Here is a 24,377-nt window from a genome sequence, read left to right as displayed (position 1 = left end):
TGCCGTTTTATTTCTGCTCCTCTCGTCTCCTAGGTATTTGAAGAAGACAAGATGAAGAGAAAGGTTAGTTGACGTGTGTATTGTTATGTTTGGAAAATAATTAGTCTTTTAACTATTGTTCACTGCTGAGTATAATTAATGACGACAGATTGAGTGGTTTATTGGGTTGATGGTTCTTAAGCGGTTATTATTGACCAACACTCATCGCCTCATTTTCATAGAAAGTTAATTTTAAAAAGTGCAGCAATTTCACTGTGTTTTGCCCTGGACACTGTCGTAGTTTGGGCAAATGTGCTGATACCACCATATGAGTAGGATTGGTTAATAAGTGAATTGTATGTTCATATACTTTTTGTTCTTCTGCAAGGGGGGGGGGGAGGGAGGACTGAGGGAGATGCGATATTGTTTTTTAATTGGTGCCCTTATGACGTTCACAACTGACGTAAAATTAAACCATGCCTCAAAAAGATAGTTGCTTCTATTGGTACCAGATAGCAAAGTGAGTTCTTTCTTCCTAATTTGGTCGGGGTCCTGGGAAGGTTAGGTAGTTTTCTGTGGTTAAGTCTGGCTCTATTGAGTTCTGTGCATTGGTGTATCATATATCACTTAGTATCATCCAAAGAACATATGTGGAAAAAATGAACGAAATGGAACAGTACTTGCCAGCTGTGCGTCAGAGACATAACCAAGCAGCTAATGAGCCGATCAGTGGTGAAGAGGATAACAATAAAATAAAACAAATTGCCATTACAGTACTGTATACAATGATATTTAAATCATGTTGATGTTGATTTATATTGTCATCCTCTCATTGTTAGGTGTTGTTGATGGGCAAGAGTGGGTCTGGGAAGACCAGTATGAGGTCCATCATTTTTGCCAACTACGTTGCCCGAGACACCAGTCGCCTTGGAGCAACAAGTGAGTTTTATCGACATAAATATGTCCTTTTGTTTTCAGGTTATTTGTTTGTTTATTTTTCTTACCGAGATTAAGTGAAAATGGGAAGTTAATGAAAGGATAGATCAAGAAATACAGTACAGGTATCCCTCGGTATCTGAGTGATTGCTAACCCAAAATTCACTCTGCCAAAAATTCTATTCATACACCTCCTTTTTCGCTATCTGAATGTGCTATTCACTTCTCGGAAGGTTGATTTGACTGAAAATTCAAATTGCTCATCAGACGAGGCCATGGAGTCAACTGGGGTGTACACTTGCCAGCAAAAGTTACACACGGCCGTGGAAGGACTTTTGCTGGCAACTGTAAATTTATTCCACTATTCACACACTGTGCCCCCCCCCCCCTCTTAGCCAGTCTGTACATCCCATTCTCTTTCTTTCTTGATTTTATTCTGCATTTTTGGAGAAGTTGTGGAATAAGTACTGTATTGGTGTGTTGTTTTTGTACATTACAGTTGATGTCGAGCACTCCCATATACTCTTTCTGGGCAACTTGGTACTGAACTTGTGGGATTGTGGAGGGTGAGTATGGTGGCCATTACATCTATGGTATCAAGCATGATGGGGTACAGTGGCTGAATGGATACAACTCTCATCTCTTGTCTTGAGGGTTGTTGGTTCTATCCATGGGCGTCCGCAGAAAAAATGCAGGTGGGGGGGCAATGTTATCCTGAATTCGACGTGTGAAGTGTGAAGACATCATTGACAATTTCGGAAGAGATCCCCGACGGCTCCAATTCCTGTTCCAAGAGTAGTAACCTGCTCTAACTGAATGAACTGTTGAGAAATGTTTGTTATTTTATTCATTTTGTATTTTCCATGTAATTTTTTCAATTTTTTTATTTTCCAGGGGGGGCAATGCCCCCTTGCCCCTCCCTGCAGACGCCCATGGTTCTATCCCAGGGAACCCCCAGTCTGCCCAGCTGGAAATGGGTACCTAACTTTACAGTATGTAGTTGGGAAGTGAAGGTGTTTAAGTGATGGTCATACTGCCTCCTTGTGTATTGAAGGTTTAGCATACGTTATTATATTTACACTGGGCCAGTGGGACCTACTTTTACTATACAGTATATGAAAATTATTAAACAAGTGAAATCTTGGGTATTTATGTACAATGTTAATAAACTCTTTGGATTTAATTTTGTCAATTAAGTAATGAGGTCCATTGTATAACTTGCCATAAGGTTCTTAACACTTATGTGACCTGATCTAAGAAATGGAACACAAATGTCATTCTTGAGTTCGGAGAATATTTAAAGCCGTGGAGGGTATACATATAGATTAAAACATTTACCCATTGTTTTGGAGTACTACTGACAGTCAAGTGTTTTTAACTGATACCTTCTGCTAGGCAGCTCTTGTACATGTCTGGAATGGAGGAATGGTCAGTCCATCTCCCTTTATTCCTTCTGGCAGCTTGAGCCAAGATGTCAACCACTCATCCCTCCTCATCACATCTACATAGTATATCAAATATTGGCGATTAGATGCAGAGGTTGCCTGCTGGAGGTCTGTTAAGAGCATGTCTCCACCCAGTCATTACAAACACTAACATACTGTCATCACCCTCCCTCCTGCCTGGGTTCATGCATAGTTGTCTGGGAAACTGTTAATTACTAATTTGCTTTTTGCTTTTTTTTACCCTTTCCATGGATCAGGTGACCTATGTCAACAATGTAGTAATTCATATATATCAATGAATAATAAGAGTACTACATGTAGCTACACTCTATTCAACAGACAAGAAACGTTCATGGAGAACTACTTTACTTCTCAGAAAGGCAACATCTTCAGAAATGTTGAAGTGCTCATTTACGTATTTGATGTAGAGAGCCGAGAATTGGGTGAGTGTACCTTAGAATTAATATATGCAGTAACTAGCATCCAAATATTCTAATGTATACAGTACAGTGTATGCTCTTTTTTCCCCTTTTTTCAATAAACTTTACTAAAGCCCTGGACATCAAATCCATTGTCTCAAAAAGGATAAGAACTGTGTTATCTGTTCCAAATGTTTGCTCTAGAGGTTAATTATTGTATTGTGTGTGTGTGTGTTACTCAGAGAGAGACATGCACTATTACCAGAGCTGCCTGGAGGCCATTTTGCAGAACTCCCCAGAGGCTCGTGTCTTCTGCCTCATACACAAGATGGATCTGGTCCAGGATGATCAGAGAGACCTTGTAAGTGATCATTTGTAAATGTTTGTTAATCAGAGAGATCTTAAAGTAATAATTTATATAATGTCTTGGAATTTTCAGTAGTGTAGGGGAGGAGTGGGCTTCAGTTACCCTGTAGGGGTATCGAGATATTAATGTTGTCTAGCACTCAGGATGGAAGGAAACTCTAATGTGGCTTTCTTGTATAATATAAGTTATATGATAGACAGCCTGGTGCTGGAGGTGCAGAATGAGAGTTGGTTGGTGAGGAAGCTCAGAGAAGGACAGCTGGTGGGTCGCCATGCTCGCTGGCGGGAGCGAGGACCGCCAGGCAGGCGAGGAGAAGCGAAGGCTGCCAGGCAGCGGCGGAGGAGGTGTTGCTTGTTCAGGAAGATGGGCAGAATGAATCTCAATGGAGAGACAGAGCTTATATACCCAGCAGCAGCCGCCAGTCCTCTATGAATCATGTTGGGAAAACCCAGAAAGTCGCCGGTGACTAGTTCCGTTGCTAAGATACGGTAACATCTGGTTGGTTGCTAGGGAGGCGGTAGCAGGTGGTGGCAGCTACGCAGTTTGTAGGGGAGACGTCCACTACAACCCTCATGGTGTTGAAGTGGGAGTACATCACATTTTTGTTGACTGCCTTCAAACACCATTGTTGAATTTCATACTGTTCTAAGTTTCCTGTTAAGTGTTTTCATTCTCATTATTGTATATTTTATGTGTTAAGTCTTGGATGTGCTGGTGAATTATTGTGCTTGCTTAATTTAGCTCTTAAGTCGATGACATCTGGCACTTGCTTACTTAGATTTTTTCACATGTGTCGTTTTAGGTAGACATGTCCTAATAACACTCATTAGCTGAATAGATAAATAAATAGGGAGATAGATAGAATTTTGGTGAGTTTGTATTTTTATTGAAGTGTTAAGCATAAAATTTGTCATTAAACTGTTTTACTTTTGGTTTTAGTTAAATATAAGTAAAAAAGATGAATATATATTGTCCATGCAAGTTGGTTTTGTTTGAACAAGTGAGTGTATACTGTATTAGTGTATGCTTGTTAATTTACTGTCAATCATTGCAGATCTTTCGGGAGAGGGAAGAAGATCTGAAGCGATTATCAAAGCCTCTAAAATGTATCTGCTTTAGGACCTCAATTTGGGATGAAACTCTTTACAAGGTGATGCAGTATTTACTTTATTCCTAATTTCCTTTATTTTTATTAGTATTTTTATTATTAGTACTGTTGTTTCATTATTTTTCCAGTCTGATATGGTTTGGATCTCGGCTTACCTTCAAGAAGCATGACTCATCCCCATTAAAATTGCTAGAAATTAAACAGGAAAGCCTAAGAACAAGATCATATTGAAGATTCAGAACAGTTAGTTGAAGTTTGAATGTGTGTCAGGTTATGTGACTGATGGCGAAGGGATTTTAGTTACACTTTGTCTCTTGAACCTCTGGAGTCAGCTCTGATATTCCAGTAAATTGGAATCCCTTGTTGGCCTATCACCAGAAAATGGAGTTAAATCACCTTTGAAAACTCGACTGATACTGAACTCGAGAAAATTCTTATGCATAATTTTGCTTGTACTCTGAGATATGAATTTATATGTTAGAGTTATTAATGTATTCTGTTTTGTAACATATGATATTTGACAATTAGTTTGGAATTTCTAAATGTACCTGAAATTTGTTCTGTTTCTTGAGGACACTTGAGTTCTCACAGTCTTTGATTATGATAAACCCAGTGTCTAGTTTTGGTTAGGTTAAATATATCCATGAATGTTTATTTGTCATAGAGGAGATTGTCATATACTGTACACACTATCTGATAAGTGTTCAGTAAGAGGATAAATATCTTTGACCACTGTCGTTCTTACACTCGGTAGAAGATGATGGTTCCAAAAAATCTTGCCCCGAGAATTATCCATCACTCGGTCATTCAGTCACTGGGTTCTTACTTATGTTTCCTCTTCCTCAGGCCTGGTCAAGCATTGTCTATGAACTTATCCCTAATGTCAAGGAGCTGGAGCAAAACTTAAGAGACTTTGCCAACGTTATCGAAGCTGATGAAGTTTTACTGTTTGAGAGAGCGACGTTCCTGGTCATATCTCACTACCGCACGAATTCTCACAGGGACGTTAACCGCTTTGAGAAGGTCTCCAACATCATCAAGCAGTTCAAACTCTCCTGCAGGTGTGTGAGAAGTTGTTTATATTGCCTGATATATAAGTGAGGAGCTTCCCTGTATATGTTTTAATGGAGAGAAATTGAAAAGCTTTTGTTGGTTGGATGCTATAGTTTTGGCTAAGGGGTGGGGTGGTGTCATTGTCAGTTCAATGTGTCTGTGAGTGTGTGTGCATTAACTCCGTAAATATGTCTATACTGTAATCTTAGTTATGAAATTATGGGTAATATTTTTGTAACTTGTAAGGCATTGTCAAAGATATACAAATTTTAGAGGTAATAGTTGATGAAAGTAGACTGACTGAGTGAGAGGTTTGCTGTGTTTTGTATGACTGTTTTTTTAATTTGCCTCCACAGCATCTGACTCCCTTAAATCCTACTACTATTGGTGGGTGGGATGTATGAACCATGCAGCCTAAATGAAGGGATGTCAGTCAGTTATAAGAGTGGTTGCCATCTTAGCATGATACGAGTAGATTCCAAAATGGGAGATGGTTAAAGCAAAAGAAGAGTTACTGATTATCTGTTATACTGCAATTGCTTTTGGCATTAATAACTCTTGACCAGAACTTTAACCAGTAACATTTCTTATTATATCTTGTCCAATTTTTTCATTTATATTATTTAAGGGATATTAGTAATGTATTATATGTTTGACCTACAGCAAGTTAGCAGCGCAGTTCCAAACCATGGAAGTGCGTAACTCCAAATTTGCTGCCTTCATTGAGATCTTCACTTCCAGCACATACTGTATGGTGATAATGGCCGACACCTCAATAAGTAAGTTATCTTTACTGTGTTTTCTTCAAGTTTGAGACTCTACATTCACAACTATTGACAGAGATTGAGTTCATTGATTGTGTTAAGTTTAGGTGGTGGTGGTAATTACATCTCTGGTGATACAACAGTTCAGGTCATATGCTGCTGTTGAGTTAAGGTAAACTTGGTGTTGATCACTGTGTCACATTAAGGAGTCCGGGTTGGCTAATTCTACACAAGTATGGAGAAGGAATGGAAGGGATGTACAAATCTGTTTTTTAGATTTTCAGTAAATATTTGATTTGGGGATGGAAGATTTAATTAATGAACTTTTATTCAATTTAAGAAGCAAAATCGTGAGTGAAAGACTGCTCACCTGCCTCCTTGTTTAAACCCTCAGTAAGGCATTTGTTAGTTGTCAGTTATTATTGTTATTATCACTATTCTTTTATTATTTTTTACTTAACCCTTCGAGGATGATGCTTGCAAATTCCAGCCATAACTGCTGGCTGGAGGAATGCAGGAATTTAAGAAAAAATCATGAATGATTTAATCTTATTGTCTTATATAAAATAAAATCTTGATTGCAAGGTGGGGAAGATAATTATGAAACTTATATTATAGTTATTAATTTGTGCTTCAAAATCAATATTAAACAAATTTTATTTAAATAAAAAAATGCTGGTACAATACTGTGTAAGTGAGTTGTGAAGCATTGAGGTGGCACTTACTGCAGCATCAACTAATCTTCCATCTTGGTGTAATAGTCATTTAAGCAGTTTTTAAGGCAGAGGTTCACATTGCAGTCCAGGCAGTAGTAGTATGTATCCTGGCATTTCCGAGTTTTAACTCTGTGCACTAACAGATGTGGCAAGCTCTTCTGGGACTCTTAGACTTTTCAGTTATTGAAAGGTTGCACAAGAAGTGCCCACTGACCAGTCTGCCAGGGTTAGTAGCTGGAACTTGGCATCCACTTGTGCCAGCAGGGTGGAACCTGTGGGGTGAAAGTTCCCCAACAGCTGCCTCACCACATTGTTTGAAATCTGGCAGCGATGGTTTTTTGCCAGATCAGTTTGTAGGCATTGTAGAGCATGACCTCCACCAGGTGCGGGAAGAACTTCTTGTACCACTGGTGATTCTAGGGACACATTCTATGTCGCTGATTTGCATGTCACGTCTGACTGTATGTTGATGCTGTAGCAGGTGACAGTAATTGGTCTCATGATCTCCCTTGGCCTAGAATCGACACTGCCAGAGTTGACCATAACTGCCTCCTCTGCTCTGTTGACAGTATGTGCCTGTCATGTTTGACATGCCATTTTAATTGCCAGAATGTAATCGGCATAAATGGCTTTGCACACGCCACAAAGCACCTGCTGCAGGCCTGGAATATGTTTCCTGTTGACACACACTGCCACAGGAGAGAGTATTCGTGGTTGAGTAAGTACTTGGAGACTGTACACGCATTTAACCCACAAATTTCTGTGTTTACACTAATCACTGCTAGGTATTTAACTATGACGTTAAAGATTACCTGAGAAAAATCATGTTTATTGTAATGCAGGTTTAAACCTGTGGTAAACCAGTATGTGGTGAGAAGTGGCAGTGTCAGTGAGTGAGAGAGAATGTTGTTGTTCAAATTTACCTCAAGTTTTATTGATATTGCTGTATTGGTAGATCAAAGAAAACGTTACTCAAATGTAAAGTATTAAAGAACACCCATCATCAGTGGAATTTAATTGTAGGGATGGGGACCATTATCTGTGGAGGTTTCTTGTTCGTTTGCTTTCCATTTCTGCACATCTGGTGGTGGAGGAGTAGGGAATCCATAGCTGCTGATTAAGGGTTATGTAAGAGATAGGAGACAGTGATGCTGGTGGGTGGCAGTAATCAAGTGATGCTGGTGGGTGGCGGTAAGTATAAGAGCTCCCATTTTTTTTAGCGTATGTTAAATCCATAAATTTCTTTCACAGCTTCTGCGGCAACCCTGATCAACGTACGTAATGCACGAAAACACTTTGTAAAACTGGAGTGTAGGCGTCGAGGCCATTTTGCTCTCTCAAGATAGACGATTATATATACTAAACTGTTATAACTCTGTTCATCTCATTAATAAATGTTATACAGTATTTCTATTTTAGTATATACTGTAGTACATTGTATCTGGTGTTTTGATCTCCACTCTGGTTTACAACACTGCTCATGTTTCCTGTCATAAAAACAGTCATAGATCTAAATACATAAAAGTACAGTAATAAATGTTCCACTGAAGGTTACATTATGTAGTGAAACAGTCATCTCAGGGGATGGGAAATGGTAAAGAAGGCAGAGTTCCAAACTTTACAATGGTGATACTCTTTTGTGGCATAGTATAATTTTTAATAAGAATAATATTTAAATTGTACTACAGTATATCAAAACAATTTCTTCAATGAATGACAGTAGTAAAGTTGAGGATCAGAATGTAGCCAAATGTATTTATAAAGCATGATAGTATATATGACTACTTGTGCCAGCTTCTTAAATATTTTGAAGATGTGAAAATAAAAAGCTCTATCACTTGGAAGCATTTATAAGACAAGTTTACAGACATAACAAAAAAAATAATACAATTTATACAATACTGAGAGAGATAAGTGAGACAATCAGACAAGTCTACTGTACTAACCTCTTGACTATTAGGCGGAGGCTGTAATACACATTCTCTTATTTCTTCTTCCCCGATTTATAAGTTGAAAGTGCAGTTATTCTTTTATAGGTATAAGCATGTCAGAAGTTGCTTTAGGAGTATTAACAGAAATGTAAGTAAAGCAGTTATCATCGAGGTTATATGATACATGACAGCTTACATGGTGTTCCAGGTTTTAAGCTTTTAGGATATACGTACTGTTAATCCCTGTCATATAAGATTTCATGCATTTATCAGTCATGTAAGATTACATAGATGTATATAGAGGGAAGAAATTGACCGCGTTCTATATGAAATACAATACCGTACAGAGTAATTAAAACGGTTTTCCTTTACCTCATTTTAAACTGAACCTGACAACTATACCCAAGAAAATACTGTACTGTACCTTATTTTATTTTGATATTGGTGCTAATTTTTTTTGTATGGGGAAGTTGTTCAGTCGATTTAATTCGGCTCAGCCATCATTTCGGATTATCTCCTGGCTCTCTGACAGATCTTTCTCCACCTTCTCCGAAGACCTTTGAGGCTGTGGTCGAATATAAATGGTTTCTTTGTGGCCGTCCAGTGAAGATGCATATCTTGCAACTGTGAAGAGGTAGTCACTCAGTCTGCAATGAATAATTGTTCAGTATTAGAGGTTTGGAGGTCATGTAACATAATGAGCCTGCAGTTGCCTAACTTATACTACAGGCAGACAAGGGGTGACTTGATAGAAGTCTGTAAACACCTCAGAGCACATTACCCAGTCAAGTATTTGTACTGTATCTGGAGCTAGTGGGTGTCTGCCCCACTAGAGGTCACAGCCTCAGATTAAAGAAGCCACACGTTTACAAAACTGCCAGAGATAACTTCTGTAGAGTGAGAGTTGTGAACTGTTGGAATACTCTGCCAGATACAGTAGTACAATACAATATATCTCAACAAAGGGAATAGAAACAAGATTAAATGAAAGGAAAATACAGTACTAATAAACAATCTTTCCATGACTGTTTATCATATTACCTGTTCATGTAGACGATAACCTGTTCATCAACGAGGCCTTCAGTGGTCAGGGGCACAACACTCCGCTCCGCTCGCCGACACACTGTTCGCGCAATGTGAAGAGATGCACTCACCCGGCCACCACCCTGTCAAGTGACATCACCACATGGAAAAAATGGTTCATTTTTTATCAAGAATGTTATTAGCACTGTTGATTCAAAACACAAGTACAGTATTTAAAACAAGAGAAAAAAAACAGGAGTGCAAACAAAGGCCACTTACATATTGTGGCTAACACCTACAGTTTGGACATGTGAGGAGAATGGAAGAGACCAATTGGGTCAAAGAGATACAGGGATCTAAATGTGAGATAGAGGTAGGCCAAGAAAGACACAAGGAGAGTTTGTAAAAAAATGACCTCGGAGTTAAGACACTATGCAGCATGTAGAGCTGCCATCAGGCAATCGTGGCTAACCCCTGCAAGTGTGGAAAATGGCCACAAAATGTTGTTGATAAAGAAAATCCTGAATAGTGCATCTTATGATCAAATAACTCACAGGCAAAATAAAATTGGTGAGAGGAGGAAGGCGAGAACTATACTTGTCAATCCAGCCTTCTAACTCAGTTATATGACGTGGGTTGAAGGCGAGCCTCTCCCGGATACGTGCCTCTCTCTCTGGGTCATCTGAAATGAATGCAAAATGGTTAAAAATTATCATGTCATTGGAGATAAACAATTATTTATCCTCTTTGCTATTTGTCAACTCCCTACTTAGTTGGGTGGTTTGTTAGTTCTCTGTTGAGCACTTGTCATGTATTGGTGACAGGTATGTGCTTTGGAATGTATCTAAACATGTTCCAATGTTTGTCAAGCCTGGAATTAAATGAGTTCACTCTTGTAGCTGCCACAATATTGTCTGCTAACTTTTAAACCATCATCCTCAAAGGGTTAAGTGAATAACCAATAAAAGGACTAAGTGTAAATAACAATAACTGACAACTAACAAATGCCTTACTCAGGGTCTAGGCAGGCAGGTGAGCCGAGTCTTTCACTCATAATTCTGCTTCTTAAATTGAATAAAAGTTCAATAATCAAAGTTTTATTCTTTGGTAACTCATTCAATGGAACCTTTACTGCTTCAACATTACTACAGTATTTTGGTGATGTTTTATAAATTGTACTCTATAGTATTGGTCCCTTTACTAGTGTTGAGTACTAAACATATTTTCATTAGTTGCTGGAATGTTACGATTACAGTATGTGTAAGATGAAGCTTGGTGACGATGGGTTTATGGGGATGAGACAGCAGTTAAAGTCAATGGACGAAGGTGAAAGAAATGCGTCTGAGTCTGCTCTCGATTGTGGCCAGTTTGCAGTACTGTATAAGCAAGATAACGATTACAAAAATGAAAAGAAAAAGCATAGTAAATAAAATCTGAATTTATACACATACCATTATGGATGAAACACCTGCATGCAGCAACAAGAAGAATAAAATAAAATAAATAAATTGAAAAAACAGATACTTCATGTTTGGTTGTAAATAATAATAATAATCTAATACAACAAAAGTGTACAGACAGATGGATGGACTAATGGCACAATTACCACATCCTTTCAGTTGGGGGGAATAAAAACTGGCCAATGACCCTTCAAAACTGTGTACAGTATCAGTTATCACCACTTACCATTTTAACAATAAATAACACCAACTTATTCAGATCACCTCGCTGATTATTACAATTATGCGACTAACTGAGGTTTAAAAGAGACTGGTAAAATTAGAGGTTTTATATAATATACAATAATATGTAGGATGAATACAGGGAGACTTCTCTTTAATGGACTATATGGGAGCTTGTAGTCCATCATACTGAGGTCCGTTAGATGCGAAACCTCCCTATAACAGAATATGCTGGGGAGTACAGGCCATTATACTGAGGTCTGTTAGATGCAAAACCTCCCAATAACAGACTAAATATACCCATTAGATTGATCTTCGTTAAATGGAGGTTTTGCCGTAAGTACGTACTAGCAGTGTGCTGGGGCCGGGGCGTGGCCAGGAGGGTGGCGATGTCTTGAAGGATGCACTGAATCCTCTCCAGTTGATCGGCATACTCATGGTTGTTCTCCTCTGCATATTCCTTAGCCATCCTGAAGTAGACTAGACCAGTGAGTGAGCTAATAACAACATCTGAGTTATGAATAATTTTTCTGTAACTTAGGCTCGTCCTTTGTCATAAGTCCATAAAATACTTTAATTAATTTTTTCAACTGTGTTATGCTTAGAATAATTACATCTTAACTCTTCATTATTAAACATTATACTCTTAATATGTTAAAGGGACAGATAGGGAAGTCATGGCAAACAAATTTTACCAGTAATTCACAGCGGGTTATGACTAATTACTAAAGGTTTAGTAAAAAAAAAAAAAAAAATCTGACTGATTCTTGGGATTCCAAAGGACTTGTGGGTTTACCAGACCATCCTTCCCCCTATACAGCCCATTAGATCAAGGGTTCACTGTACAGTATATATTATACCGTATATACACGAAGTTCGGAGTGACTCACTTCACCTACACAGTCTTACCCTACATGGGAAGAGAGTTCATCAGTTGTCCCCAGAGCGTTGAAGAAGAGATCATCTTTGGGCAAACGTTCCCCAGTAAAGAGACTCGTGACGCCTTTATCTCCCGTTCGAGTGTAGATCCTTAAGTCACTACTGAGGAAAGAGAAAAGCATAGGAGTTGTCATCCAGCTAAGACGTTACTTCTCGACCATTAATTAACCAGGACATAGAATTATTCGGCATCCTGGTATCCGAGACAAGAAAGTGTTTGAGGAAAAAGGAAAAAGAGGAGTGGTAAAACAGAAGAAACAGAGATAGGTGAGGATTAGTACAACAAATATTTCAATCTATGATATTGTTCTAAATCAAACAATGTGGACACTTAAGAGTAAAAACGTCTGGAGAAATAACACATCAAATATTGGTTAACAAGATCCCTTACCAGTATGGACGCATGAAATTGTTGTATATAAGTTGTGAAGAAGTTTTGCTTGTTTGTAGGGAGTTTCTTACTGTCCCATGTGCAGCCTCAGGCCAAATGTTGACAGCCGTCCGTGCTAAACTCACTAAAGTTCGCACCTGCATAATGCCTCTTGTCTTCTATTTCAGTATTACCAACAGAAAGAGTGGTCTTCTCAAGGCTTAAACTTGACTTAAGTTTTCCAACAACTTCTGTAAATTAAAGGAATATAAGAAGTTTAAAATAATGCACTTGAAGAAAAACTGGAGAAGAGGAGAACAGTGTTAAAGCAAGAAGACTAGCCAGTGTTTGGGCTAGGTTGGTAAGGATTTAATCTAATCTAACCTAACCTAACCTATCTAACCTAACCTAACCTAATCTAACCTAACCTAACCTAACCGTGACCCAAACATTCAATCACTGACTTTTGGGTGAGAGGAGGGCGTTACTTCACCCTTCTGAGCATAAAAGGTTTAATCTGGGGTACTTTGAACCATATTGGACCTCGACGGAGACCAATCAGACATAAATGATAGATATAAAATAAATATCGATTAAAATATTCTAGTAAAATGTCCCGATCAACGACAGAGGGAAAAGTGACTGTATCTGGTATGAGCTACAAGATAATAATAAATAACTACAAAAGAATTATAATTATTTAGAGACCTATATAGCTTAAATTACCTCTACAAATCATCAAACGACCATCTATATCATCTTAATGGCCACAGGAAACACCACACACTTCCCGAGTCTGTTTACATAATCAGCTGTTGGCCACATCTTGTACAATGATAAAAATATACCACGAACAGAGATATTTAACCATTTACGTGTTTCAATTATAAACAAAACATAAACTTTTCTTTAACTAAAATTATCCTAGAATTATTTGTTTATGTATAATTGAATAATATATTTAAAATGTACTGTAATAGATGTATTGTTCGAGGTATTTTTTTTAACATAGTATCTCTTGCCAATTGGTCACACCCTCGTTATTGAGACTTATGAGTTTAAGAATTAGAAACTGGCGATTTAAGAAATTTGGTTAGATTTGTTGGATTTATTACCCCTAATTTAAACTAGTCAGCCCCAGATCGATACCGGCGAATGATGTTATTTGGGAAGAAATGTCTCAACACAGTAAACTAAGTAATAACTCTTAAGTCCACTAATGTTCATACTTTATAGAGTTCACAACTTAAATAATCAATATGACAGTTATTTCTAGAACACCTTTATGCTGTTTACTATCATATTGGTAGATAGATTCAGGAATTTCTTGGACGAATTCACTCAAAAGAACACGGGAGGTTTGAGGTATTTGTACTATTTAGTTAACTACAGATACTGCGTTTAGTATTAATTAATGACGGGTATAGTACAGTATTACACAACTATCAGGGCTGTATATATGTTTAGTGACAGTGGGAATAATTTACCAAACAATGTCATGATGTCTATATGTGAGCTTCGTCTTGCAGGTCACGCCAACACTGGTTCATGGTCAAGTACTCCTACAGCTCCAAGCCTTCACATGCTAAGAGAGGACAGGGAAGACGACTTTATCTGCGGTGAGATTACTTTTACTTTGTACTTTTATCCTTTTCGCTTTGATGAAGGGTTCGCGGGGGTGACTGAGAGATACTGTACACACACACCAGGGGACACAACCTCGGTCTGCTGCTGCCTCCCGGTCCTTCACGGCCTCAGTCTGTTTTCCCGGGAGATATACCTGTATATATGAAGGATTGAGAAGTGTTTAACAGGGAATGGATGACGAGGGAAATACGGGACAACGTCAGCGTGTGTTGAGTAAAGGATGACAAAAGCGAACTGGGACTGTGTGTGGTTCCTATCGTTTACAATGAAGAGTCAAGATTGTTATTCTTGTTGTTTGGTGAGGTGGTTATTGTACCTTAAGTGACTGCCTGGCCTGCATGTACTTTTTACTTTTACTTTTATCCTCTTCGCCACTGATCGGCTCGCTAGCCGCCCGGGCGATCGGTCACGTCTCTGTCACGCACTGTTGGCAAATACTGGGCATGCACCGGCTCCTGAATGTACCTGAACCCGCTCCAGTGTTGGTCAAGTCTTCTCTTGAAAGAGCTCACACTCGGTGCCGTCACAACACTCTCTGGTAGATTGTTTCAAGAGTTTACAACCCTCACTCCGAAAAAGTTTGCCCTCACGGTTTTCTGGACTTGCGGCTTCTTCAATCTTGAGCTGTGACCCCTTGTGGGGCGAGCGTCCGCCAGCTCCAAGTAAGGACACTCAACTGAGTAGTGCCCCCTGAGATGCTTATAAACCTCAACTAGGTCCCCCTTGCCCGTCTGTAGTATAAGCTAGGCAAGTTCAGGCACTCCAATCTCTCAGGGTAGCTGAGGTGCCGAAGTGCAGGCACCAGTTTGGTGGCCCTCCTTTGAACATTTTCAACCAACTGACAGTCCCTAGCATATCTCGGGGACCAGATGGGGTGACAGTACTCCAGATGGGGAAGCACTTCACTCCTGAAGATCGTCACGAGGGACGGACCGTCTAGATATCTGAACGACCTTCTTATAAGACCCAATAATTTATTTGCCTGATTTACCTTCTTCTCACAATGGCCCGAGAACTTCAGCTCATTGTCAACATACACACCTAGGTCCTTCTCACACAGTCTCAACTAGGCCATAATTATCTCGACACTTGGCTATATCTGACATCAATTTGTATATCTTGTGTGTGATTGGTATGTAACTAGATGGTAACATGACAGTAACTAACCCACCTGAAGATTAGATACCCAAGTTTATTTTTACATCAAGATTTTTTTATCTGCCTTAAAACTAACTCAACTCTCCAAGTACCTTTAGGGAGAGTTAATGGTTAGGTTAGGCTAGGCTTGGGTGGGTTAGGTTAGGTTAAGTTTGTGATGCAGTATTACAATTTTCACATTATATTTTTCTTCTACATTACCAAATAACTTGTTAAAGGGGAAAAATTATATATCGTGAGATGGACAAAGGCTGATGACCTGGTGAATCTTAAGTACCCAAGAAAAAACAATACAGGAAATCCCGGCTGCCTTGAGTGTGCCTTCCATAACAACAACGGTATCGGGTGTCTGAAGGGCGTTAGCTTCTCTGAGTATCGCGTGGACCTTCTGGAGGATGGGTGGGTGGGTGGGGGAGTCTTATCGTGTGATCCAAATTGTCACCAGAAATATTATTGGGACGTGTGTGTGTTTGTGTGTGTGTAGTGTAGTGTTTGTATGGTTCTAAAACTCAGCCATGTTAACTTTGGACTCAATTTTGGAAAAGTATATATTTTTTCATACGTATTTTCCAGTCAGTTTATAGAACCCTTGGTACCATGTAAACATTAGCACACACACACGTAATATTGAACACTCAAAAATACCCCCGTAAGTCTTCTTAAGCCATCTCACTCTGAAGTGTAATAATAATAACAACAACAATAATGATAATATCAATAATAACAATAATAATAAATGGTCAACAGAAATAATACAATACAGGCATCATTCATTCATAAACTAAACAAATATTCGCTCGTCTCCTCTCACCTCTGTTTCTTTAAGAAGGTGGAAAACACGGGCAACAAAGCAATGGAGATGTGACCTTGTTGTGGGCAGCTGTCACCATGGTCTGGGGAAACACATGTGCCCCTGAACCACCCACCCCACCCCATGTTCCTGCCCCCACCAGCCCCTGCCTCCCACCAGCCCCCGCCCCACACCAACCCCCATCCAACCCTAACCTCCACTAGTCCCTGCCCCTCCAGCGCCCACCATTCCATACCCCCTCCAACACCTGCCCCTCCAGCCCCTGCCAGCCCCTTCCCTTAACCCCCACCCCTATCCTCCCATCCCCAAGCTCACACCGTCAGATTCAGCCGAAGAATCCCCAAGTTTCCCTTCAACACTTACGTCAAAACCTGTTGTCATCAGCCTTACTAGAACCTGCCCTAGTTTCTCCCGTTCCTCCCCCGTTTCCTCCCCCTGTTTCCCCGCTCATAGGTGATGGTGCCATGTTAGGTAATGATGTCTTTAGGAAAATTTTTATTGGTTTGGGGAATTTTGTGAATGTGGTTGACGTAGACAAAAATAGAAAGTAATTTGAGAGTTTGAGTTAAGATCATGGCACAGAGTGAAGTGAGACGGGTCACCTGAAGATTAGTATACCTTAGCTTATTTCACCTGTTGATTAACCACCCTAACGCTAACCTAACCTAACCTATCCTAACGCTAACCTAACCTAAAGTAAACTAACCTAACTAGTAAAACGAGAGTACTTATGACGTTCTCTGGCTATGGGGTCGCGTGAGTAGTGTGGGCAGTGCTGATTGTGTCTCTTTGCCTCATGATAATTGACCAAGTAACTCGAGAACAGAAAAAAGTTACATTGGTCAAACTTGGTGTAGAGATTAGATTAGATTGCCCACGAGGGGGGTAGTTTATTGGGCACCCCCTTACATCCTGTGCAAGGTGAAGCCCAGAAGCGTTTACAGTGCCCAACTGGGAAGCATGCTAAGGTCATGCTTGCCTTTATGACTCATGCATTAAGGGCGTAAAAGCCTGAAGGGTCATAGGTTTTGTCAGCAAGTTACATAAAGTGACAGATTGATGAGTGTGTGTGGGGAGGAAATTCCCGGTACAATTTATCTGTTTACGGCAAAGTGTGGCAGGTCCCTAATAATGTCAAGTGCCAGGCCTGTCACTAGGAGGAGGGATAATCCCTAGGGGTTAGAGGTCAAGGGTCACGGGTCAAGGTCATAGAGGTCTTGGAATTGGATCCATTCATGCAGACATTCAATACTCACACATATACAACACACATACATCACACATACACGCACCACATTCTACACCCCCCCACACACCACACTCCCACACCACACAACACCTTTTTTCCGCTGGTGTTCTCATCCATGGGTCGAGGTGACAGCAACACCCATGACGGACAGTCCCAGGTTTTCCCCCTTGGTGAAAAGGTGTAGTGATGAAAGTCGGTGTTACGGCCGGTTGTTGGTGTTAGAGTCGGTGTTACGGCCGGTTGTTGGTGTTAGAGTCGGTGTTACGTCCGGCTGTTGGTGTTAGAGGTGGTGTTACGGCCGGTTGTTGGTGTTAGAGGCGGTGTTACGGCCGGTTGTTGGTGTTAGAGGCGGTGTTACGGCCGGCTGTTGGTGTTAGGGGAGGCGGTGTGGCAGGCTGTTGATGTTAGGAGCGGTGTTACGGCCGGTTGTTGGTGTTAGAGGCGGTGTTACGGCCGGCTGTTGATGTTAGAGGCGGTGTTACGGTCGGTTGTTGGTGTTAGAGGTGGTGTTACCGGCTGTTGGTGTTAGAGTTGGTGTTACGGCCGGTTGTTGGTGTTAGAGTCGGTGTACGGGCCGGCTGTTGGTGTTAGAGGCGGTGTTACGGCCGGCTGTTGGTGTTAGAGTCGGTGTTACGGCCGGCTGTTGGTATTAGAGGCGGTGTTACGGCCGCTGTTGGTGTTAGAGGCGTGTTACGGCCGGCTGTTGGTGTTAGAGTCGGTGTTACGGCCGGCTGTTGGTATTAGAGGCGGTGTTACGGCAGGCTGTTTTACCCTCCGTGTTGATGAGTAATTCTTTTGTTTATGCACAGAGTATAGACGCTTGGATCTCCCATTGGCTGTGGTCGCCAACTCTCAGACGTGAGGATGACACCTTGATTGATTGACTGTTTAATTAAAAGCCAAAACAGAGAGTAAGTCTTATTTTAGTATTGTTTTTCTGTACCTAAATGAAGAACAGTTACTGCGCGTTACTCATTCACTTAACGACTGATTTCACAAGCTTGGAACACACAAAAGGCCATTCACGGCGTCATGTATACGGGCCGGGAGTCACGTAGAACACACAGGTTAGGATAATCAACTAGAAGCATCAACACCATGAGTCTTCTTCAGCATCACTTCTCCCTCAGACCATCTTCAGAAAGGACAGGATGCTCTTCCTCCTTTTTGCAAGGAGTCTCATGAACCAGTTTGGTTTTTATAAGTGTGTGTGTTGTGTTACCAGATACTCCTTTAGTGCAGTCCATGATACCTGTGTAAGTAATAAGTGTACCTGTGTGTTTCTCATGTACTTAAACTAGTCGCTGTGTAGGTAAATGAAGTAACAATAATCGCGTGTTGGAGGGTTACCGTCATTGTGTTCCATTATCAGATCCCTTAATGGAAGTTCCCTCAGTTGTCTTCCTACTTTGTAATTAAGTATATACTGCGACGGTCTGACACACACAGCAGCTGCCCTGACTTCAACAGCTCCTCGTCTCAACCCTCCCTCCTTCAGGTGCTCCATACACGTCACTCCTCGTCTCAACCCTCCCTCCTTCAGGTGCTCCATACACGTCACTCCTCGTCTCAACCCTCCCTCCTTCAGGTGCTCCATACACGTCACTCCTCGTCTCAACCCTCCCTCCTTCAGGTGCTCCATACACGTCACTCCTCGTCTCAACCCTCCCTCCTTCAGGTGCTCCATAGACGTCACTGGTAAATCTTGGGAGTATCTTAACGATTTTTGGAAGATCCTAAAAACGATCCTCATAACCTAACCTAACCTAAAATGGTCCTCATAACACACACCACCACGCTCCAGGGATACGCCTCACACACCACCACGGGGAGGTACACACAAGAGAAATCCTTGACGAGCAACTTTACACGTTTTTCTTCCAGTGATATGACTGCGCCAGGAAGCTTCTTTGTTCACTGGGGTTAGTTCTGGAACAATGTGAAGCCTCAAAGATGCCGTTAAGGACAAAAAAAAGGAAGCTTTTTTTATCCCATACCTGACTTTGTACAGCCAGGTGTCTATAGGATGTTCATCTAGCAAGTGAATGGTCCAGAATTTCGTCCGCAGGGGTGGAAGACGAAGGCCTACCCCCCCCCCCCTCCCCTCTTGGCACATTAAATACACTATCGGGGACGCCTCCTGACACTAGAATAACCCTTCATTGGATTATCTTCCTGCTAAAGGGGATAGATTAACCTTCTAACTGCTGAATAATACTGAAACTCTCAATATTGGATAATCTCCTGAATGGTGACTGGTGGTGGAACAGCGTTTGGGTGGACTAACATCATACTGAATAAGACGGTAAGAATGATGACTGTTATCTTGGAAACCCCAGAGATGCCCCCGAAGTACTGAGGAAAAGGCTGGGGATGTAGCTTTACTGACGCGATACCAGGAGGAGGAGGGGGGTACAGAGGAAGTCAGCAGATGCCTCAACAGCAGTCAAACATCGCATGACGTCAGGTGCGGGGAGTGTTCGGGTAAACCCCTCCCTGGTGTTGTTGCTTGTCATGGTGTTGCTGCTGGTACTGTTCTGGCGGGAAGCTGCTGGTATTGACTGATGATAGTTTTGGCGGGAGATTGATTCTAGTGGGAACATAGTTTTGGTTGAAACGTAATATTGACGGGAACGCGGTTTTGGTGGGAGGTGGAGTCTTGAGAGGAAAGAAGCTGTTTTTAGTTTAAGGGAATTTGGCTCTAGTTGAAGGGAAGTTGAATGTGTGTGTGAAAATACTGGGGAGGTTCTGGTAGCCCCACTGACCACTATAACTGTCTGTCGGTAATAGATGAAAGTCGCTTCTCTCTTGCAGGTGATGGACGCTGATGTAATGTAAGAGATTTTCTAACAGCAATTGATAAAAAAAAAATCATACTGGGTGCTGCCATCTGTTGCCAGGACTGTTCCTTAACATAAATCAGGGACACTAACATCTCCAAGGCTGCTCCTGTAATGATATATCTCAGACGAAATCATTCTCAGTTTCAATTAAAGACGATATAACAGCTTTCAACAGTTATCTAGCCAGGTGTACTGTACAGCATCACCACAACAGTCATCTTATCCCCCACGACGAGTTCTCTTCACCGCCCGGAGCTCTGGCTTGGTCCTGAACACAATCGGAGCTGCCTTGGTGCCTCTCCTGGCGCCTCTGTGACTTGTACCTGTTGCGGTAAATGAATCTGTGAAATCAAAATATTACACTTTTACACACGCACCCTCTCTCTCTCACACACACACACACACACACACACACACACACACACACACACACACACAGACACACACATCCTCGCTCACACACCCCCACACACACCACACACACACACACACACACACACACACACACACACACACACACACACACACATCCTCGCTCACATCACCACACACACACACACACACACACACACACACACCCAGTGTCTCCATGACCCCGTGAGGTCCTTCATATCAACACCTACGGACGAGTTACTGCACTACGAGGCCATGTGACGTCACACAGTAGGACAGGAGACCAGGCCCGGGCCATCAACTGTAAACTATAACAATTTGTCCAATTCATGTTCCTTCTCTTTTTAGTAATGAAAGCTTTTGTTAAACGACCCACCCACCCCATATCTTTGTATGTAATAAGTAATTTTTGTCTAATGTATATTTTCAGCCTTAGAGCTGCAGAACTTTATCAATAAACCGTTAATTATTATTTTTATTATCACACCGTCACTATCCACTGTCCGCTTACCTGTGTGTGTACAAAAGGACTCTCACCTGTGCACGTCACTACCTGTCCTTGAACTTTAGGCCACTCCTTCTGTCCTTCCCTCCTACTACTCCTACCTCACCCCTCCCTCCCTCATACCCCCCTCTCTCCACCCCCACAGGAGCCTGATAGAGGAAAATTCAGTCGGGGTCCTTTCCTCCACTCCCCTCCGTCCTCCTCCCTCACTTGTCTTTCCTTCCTCCCCTTCCACTCCACTCCTCTACCTTCTTTCTACCCCCTTTACGTCCTTCCTTCCCACCCTCTTCATTTCTTTGTCTCTCCTTCATCCTGCTTTCCTCCACTCCTCCCTCCATCCCTCCTTCGTCCCTCCAGCCTTCCTTATAGCCCCCCCCCGTGCCCCCTTGATCAACCTGCCTTGGTTTATTTTGATCACTGCCAAATTTGATCAATACGTATGCCAGTTAAATCAGCTCTTAAGTTTTGATCACCTTGTGTTATGTTTGGTGAATGAGTCTCCTGGTATAGTCTCCTGGTATAGTCTCCTGGTATAGTCTCCTGGTATAGTCTCCTGGTATAGTCTCCTGGTATAGTCTCCTGGTATAGTCTCCTGGTATAGTCTCCTGGTATAGTCTCCTGGTATATGATGATAGGAAGAGTATTATTTAACCCTCTGGGGATGATGTTTTAACCCTTTTGATATGGCTTAACCCTTTGATGATAACGATTTAACTCTTTGTTGGCGATGGTTTAACCCTTTGAGGAGGAAGATTTAACCCTTTGATGATGATTTAACCCCCCCCCCCTCCTGGAGTTCAAAGGGTTAAATTAAAAGTTATAAAGTGAAAGTATTTCCCATATTCCAGACGACCTGTTCGGGGCAGTGTGGATATAGCACACTGTACACTAAACCTTCAGTACACAAGGAGGCAGCATATCCGGTAAAGCATTCCACTAGAGTATCTTAGGACATGAATCGAGCGTTGTATCCACTCCACCACCTGTAGTTATGTAATAGTGGTGTGGCTGTATTAGTGGGAGAATTAGTACAGGAGGTGTTTTGTATTAATTGATGTTTTTATCATTTAACTGGTAGGGAGAGGGAGACACCGGTGTGTATGTGTGACCTTGTTTAGGATCTGTGTTCATGTCTTATTCATGGTGTGTGTGTGTGTGTGTGTGTGTGTGTGTGTGTGTGTGTGTGTGTGTGTGTGTGTGTGTGTGTGTGTGTGTGTGTGTGTGTGTGTGTGTGTGTGTGTGTGTGTGTGTGTGTGTCTGTCTGTCTGTCTGTGTGTGTGTGTGTGTGTGTGTGTGTGTGTGTGTGTCTATCTGTGTGTGTGTATGTCTGTGTGTGTGTGTGTGTGTGTGTGTGTGTCTCTCTCTCTCTCTCTGTGTGTGTATGTCTGTGTGTGTGTGTCTGTTTGTATCTGTGTACTGTATGTGTGTTCATGTGTGGATATTGTAGCTATTTTGAAACATACTGGAGTTTGACTTTGACCTTTGACCTGTAGGGATAGTGGAAAGAAGGCGAAAAATTAACCTAAAATAAATTCCCTTATCCTTCAGAAATTATAACCTAATCTAACTTAACCTAACCTAGCAATTTTACTATTTTTATCAAGAATGACCATCAACACACACACCCAGTATCACAAGAGAGCCACGTCACTATGTCAGTTAATAAAGAGAGAAAACTCACAGAATGACAATCCATAACTCATAACAAGGCCTTCCTGCTTCACCCCTTTCCCCTATTACCACCTGAAGGAGTCGAGAATGGCATTGTATGAGAGTTTATGCCTTAATATTCGCACTTGATTTCTTTTTGTAAACGTGTGTGTGTCCGTGTGTGTAAATTATTGTACATGTCTTAATTGTAGTTGTCAGGGTGTATTTATTTACCTATTTATAGTAAGGTAATTTTGGCGTAAATATGGTCACTGTTTTGGTGTCTTAAGTGAGTTATTTATATTCATTTGTAAGTAGGAAGGGAAAGAAAACGATTAACGAGGCTTAGAATATGACTCCTAGATGTTGCTTTTTCAGGAAGTCGATTATACTTCTTCCTCGCGTCTTTTGTTCTACTAAATCTGTAAGAATCCGGAAGAATCAATAAATCAAGTTTAAAAGCCCTCTTGTGTGGTGGTAGAGACACGTGAAGGTGGTAGTGGCGATAATTTACAAGGTTAGAGAGTGATCATGCATTCTCGTCTCCTCCAGTTTAACAGATAAAAACAAACCCCTGAATCATCATCGGGAAGAAGGAAGTGATGGTAGCAGAGGTTTGTGTTTCACGAGGTAATACTAATGTTTGTAATAGATATTGACGACAGTATTAAAGGGTAAATGGTTTTTATATTCTCACATCTTCGGCTAGTTTAAAAAATACCCGAATATTTGTGGATTTGTTAGTCTTAAAGCCATTTATTTTACTCTCCAGTCCTTGATGATTTTATTTAACACGAAAATAGACAGATATTCTCGTACTAGTGTCATTATAAAGGAAATATTATAACTTTCCAAACTTTTAAGAATCCGGAACTGTCACTACATAAATTTAAGGTCAGCAATAATAACGATAAAAAAATATTTACCAAGAGAGGCAACTTAGTTATGCTTACCTTCGATGAACAATAGGGTGGAGCCAAGCGAGACGTATCTTGTTATTGCTCGCTACACACGTCTTAGGAGATTGATTCGTTTACAGTGTGATTTAGCTTAATTTCATGATTTTAAGATTTCCTCAAGATTAACCACCCTAACCTAATCCAACCTAAGCTAACGTATTTGATATATCCTGTATGCAGTAGTATGTAAGATAGTGTGTAAGGTAAGTGTGTAAGAATGTAAAATAGTGTGTAAAATAGTGCGTAAGTGTGTAAAATGGTGTGAAAGTATGTAAAATAGTGTGTAAATGTGTAAAATAGTGTGTAAATATATAAGATAAGAGTGTAAGTTAGTGTAGGCAAGATAAAGTTTGAGATTTCTGAGGTAACACTTATCACTACACCTGACCACACCTTTACCTGCTTGACGAGGCCTAAAACGTTTCATGAA

The 24,377-nt window shown here is 40.9% G+C and overlaps 2 protein-coding genes across 2 annotated transcripts; one reads left to right on the top strand and one right to left on the bottom strand.

The window, feature by feature from the left end:
- The first annotated feature begins 51 nt into the window (after positions 1 to 51).
- LOC121876219 (ras-related GTP-binding protein A-like) lies at positions 52 to 8,290 on the top strand. Its single transcript, XM_042381207.1, has 9 exons — positions 52 to 63; positions 819 to 918; positions 1,415 to 1,481; positions 2,700 to 2,803; positions 3,022 to 3,140; positions 4,201 to 4,296; positions 5,101 to 5,315; positions 5,971 to 6,086; positions 8,039 to 8,290. The coding sequence occupies exons 1-9, from the start codon at positions 52 to 54 to the stop codon at positions 8,131 to 8,133; spliced, it is 924 nt and encodes a 307-aa protein (XP_042237141.1). The 3' UTR covers positions 8,134 to 8,290.
- A 331-nt stretch (positions 8,291 to 8,621) lies between these two features.
- LOC121876218 (corrinoid adenosyltransferase-like) lies at positions 8,622 to 13,556 on the bottom strand. Its single transcript, XM_042381205.1, has 7 exons — positions 13,459 to 13,556; positions 12,754 to 12,983; positions 12,333 to 12,464; positions 11,772 to 11,893; positions 10,296 to 10,423; positions 9,760 to 9,884; positions 8,622 to 9,365 (listed from the first exon to the last, which is right to left on the bottom strand). Exons 2-7 carry the CDS (start codon positions 12,894 to 12,896, stop codon positions 9,212 to 9,214), a joined length of 804 nt encoding a protein of 267 aa, XP_042237139.1. The 5' UTR covers positions 12,897 to 12,983; positions 13,459 to 13,556; the 3' UTR covers positions 8,622 to 9,211.
- Between the last annotated feature and the right edge of the window lie 10,821 nt (positions 13,557 to 24,377).

The sequence above is a fragment of the Homarus americanus genome, unplaced genomic scaffold (assembly GCF_018991925.1).
Source record: "Homarus americanus isolate GMGI-L3 unplaced genomic scaffold, GMGI_Hamer_2.0 scaffold34921, whole genome shotgun sequence".
Classification (NCBI taxonomy): domain Eukaryota; kingdom Metazoa; phylum Arthropoda; class Malacostraca; order Decapoda; family Nephropidae; genus Homarus; species Homarus americanus.
The sequence above is the reverse complement of the archived record's forward strand: the minus strand, read 5'-3'. Positions and strand labels throughout refer to the sequence as shown.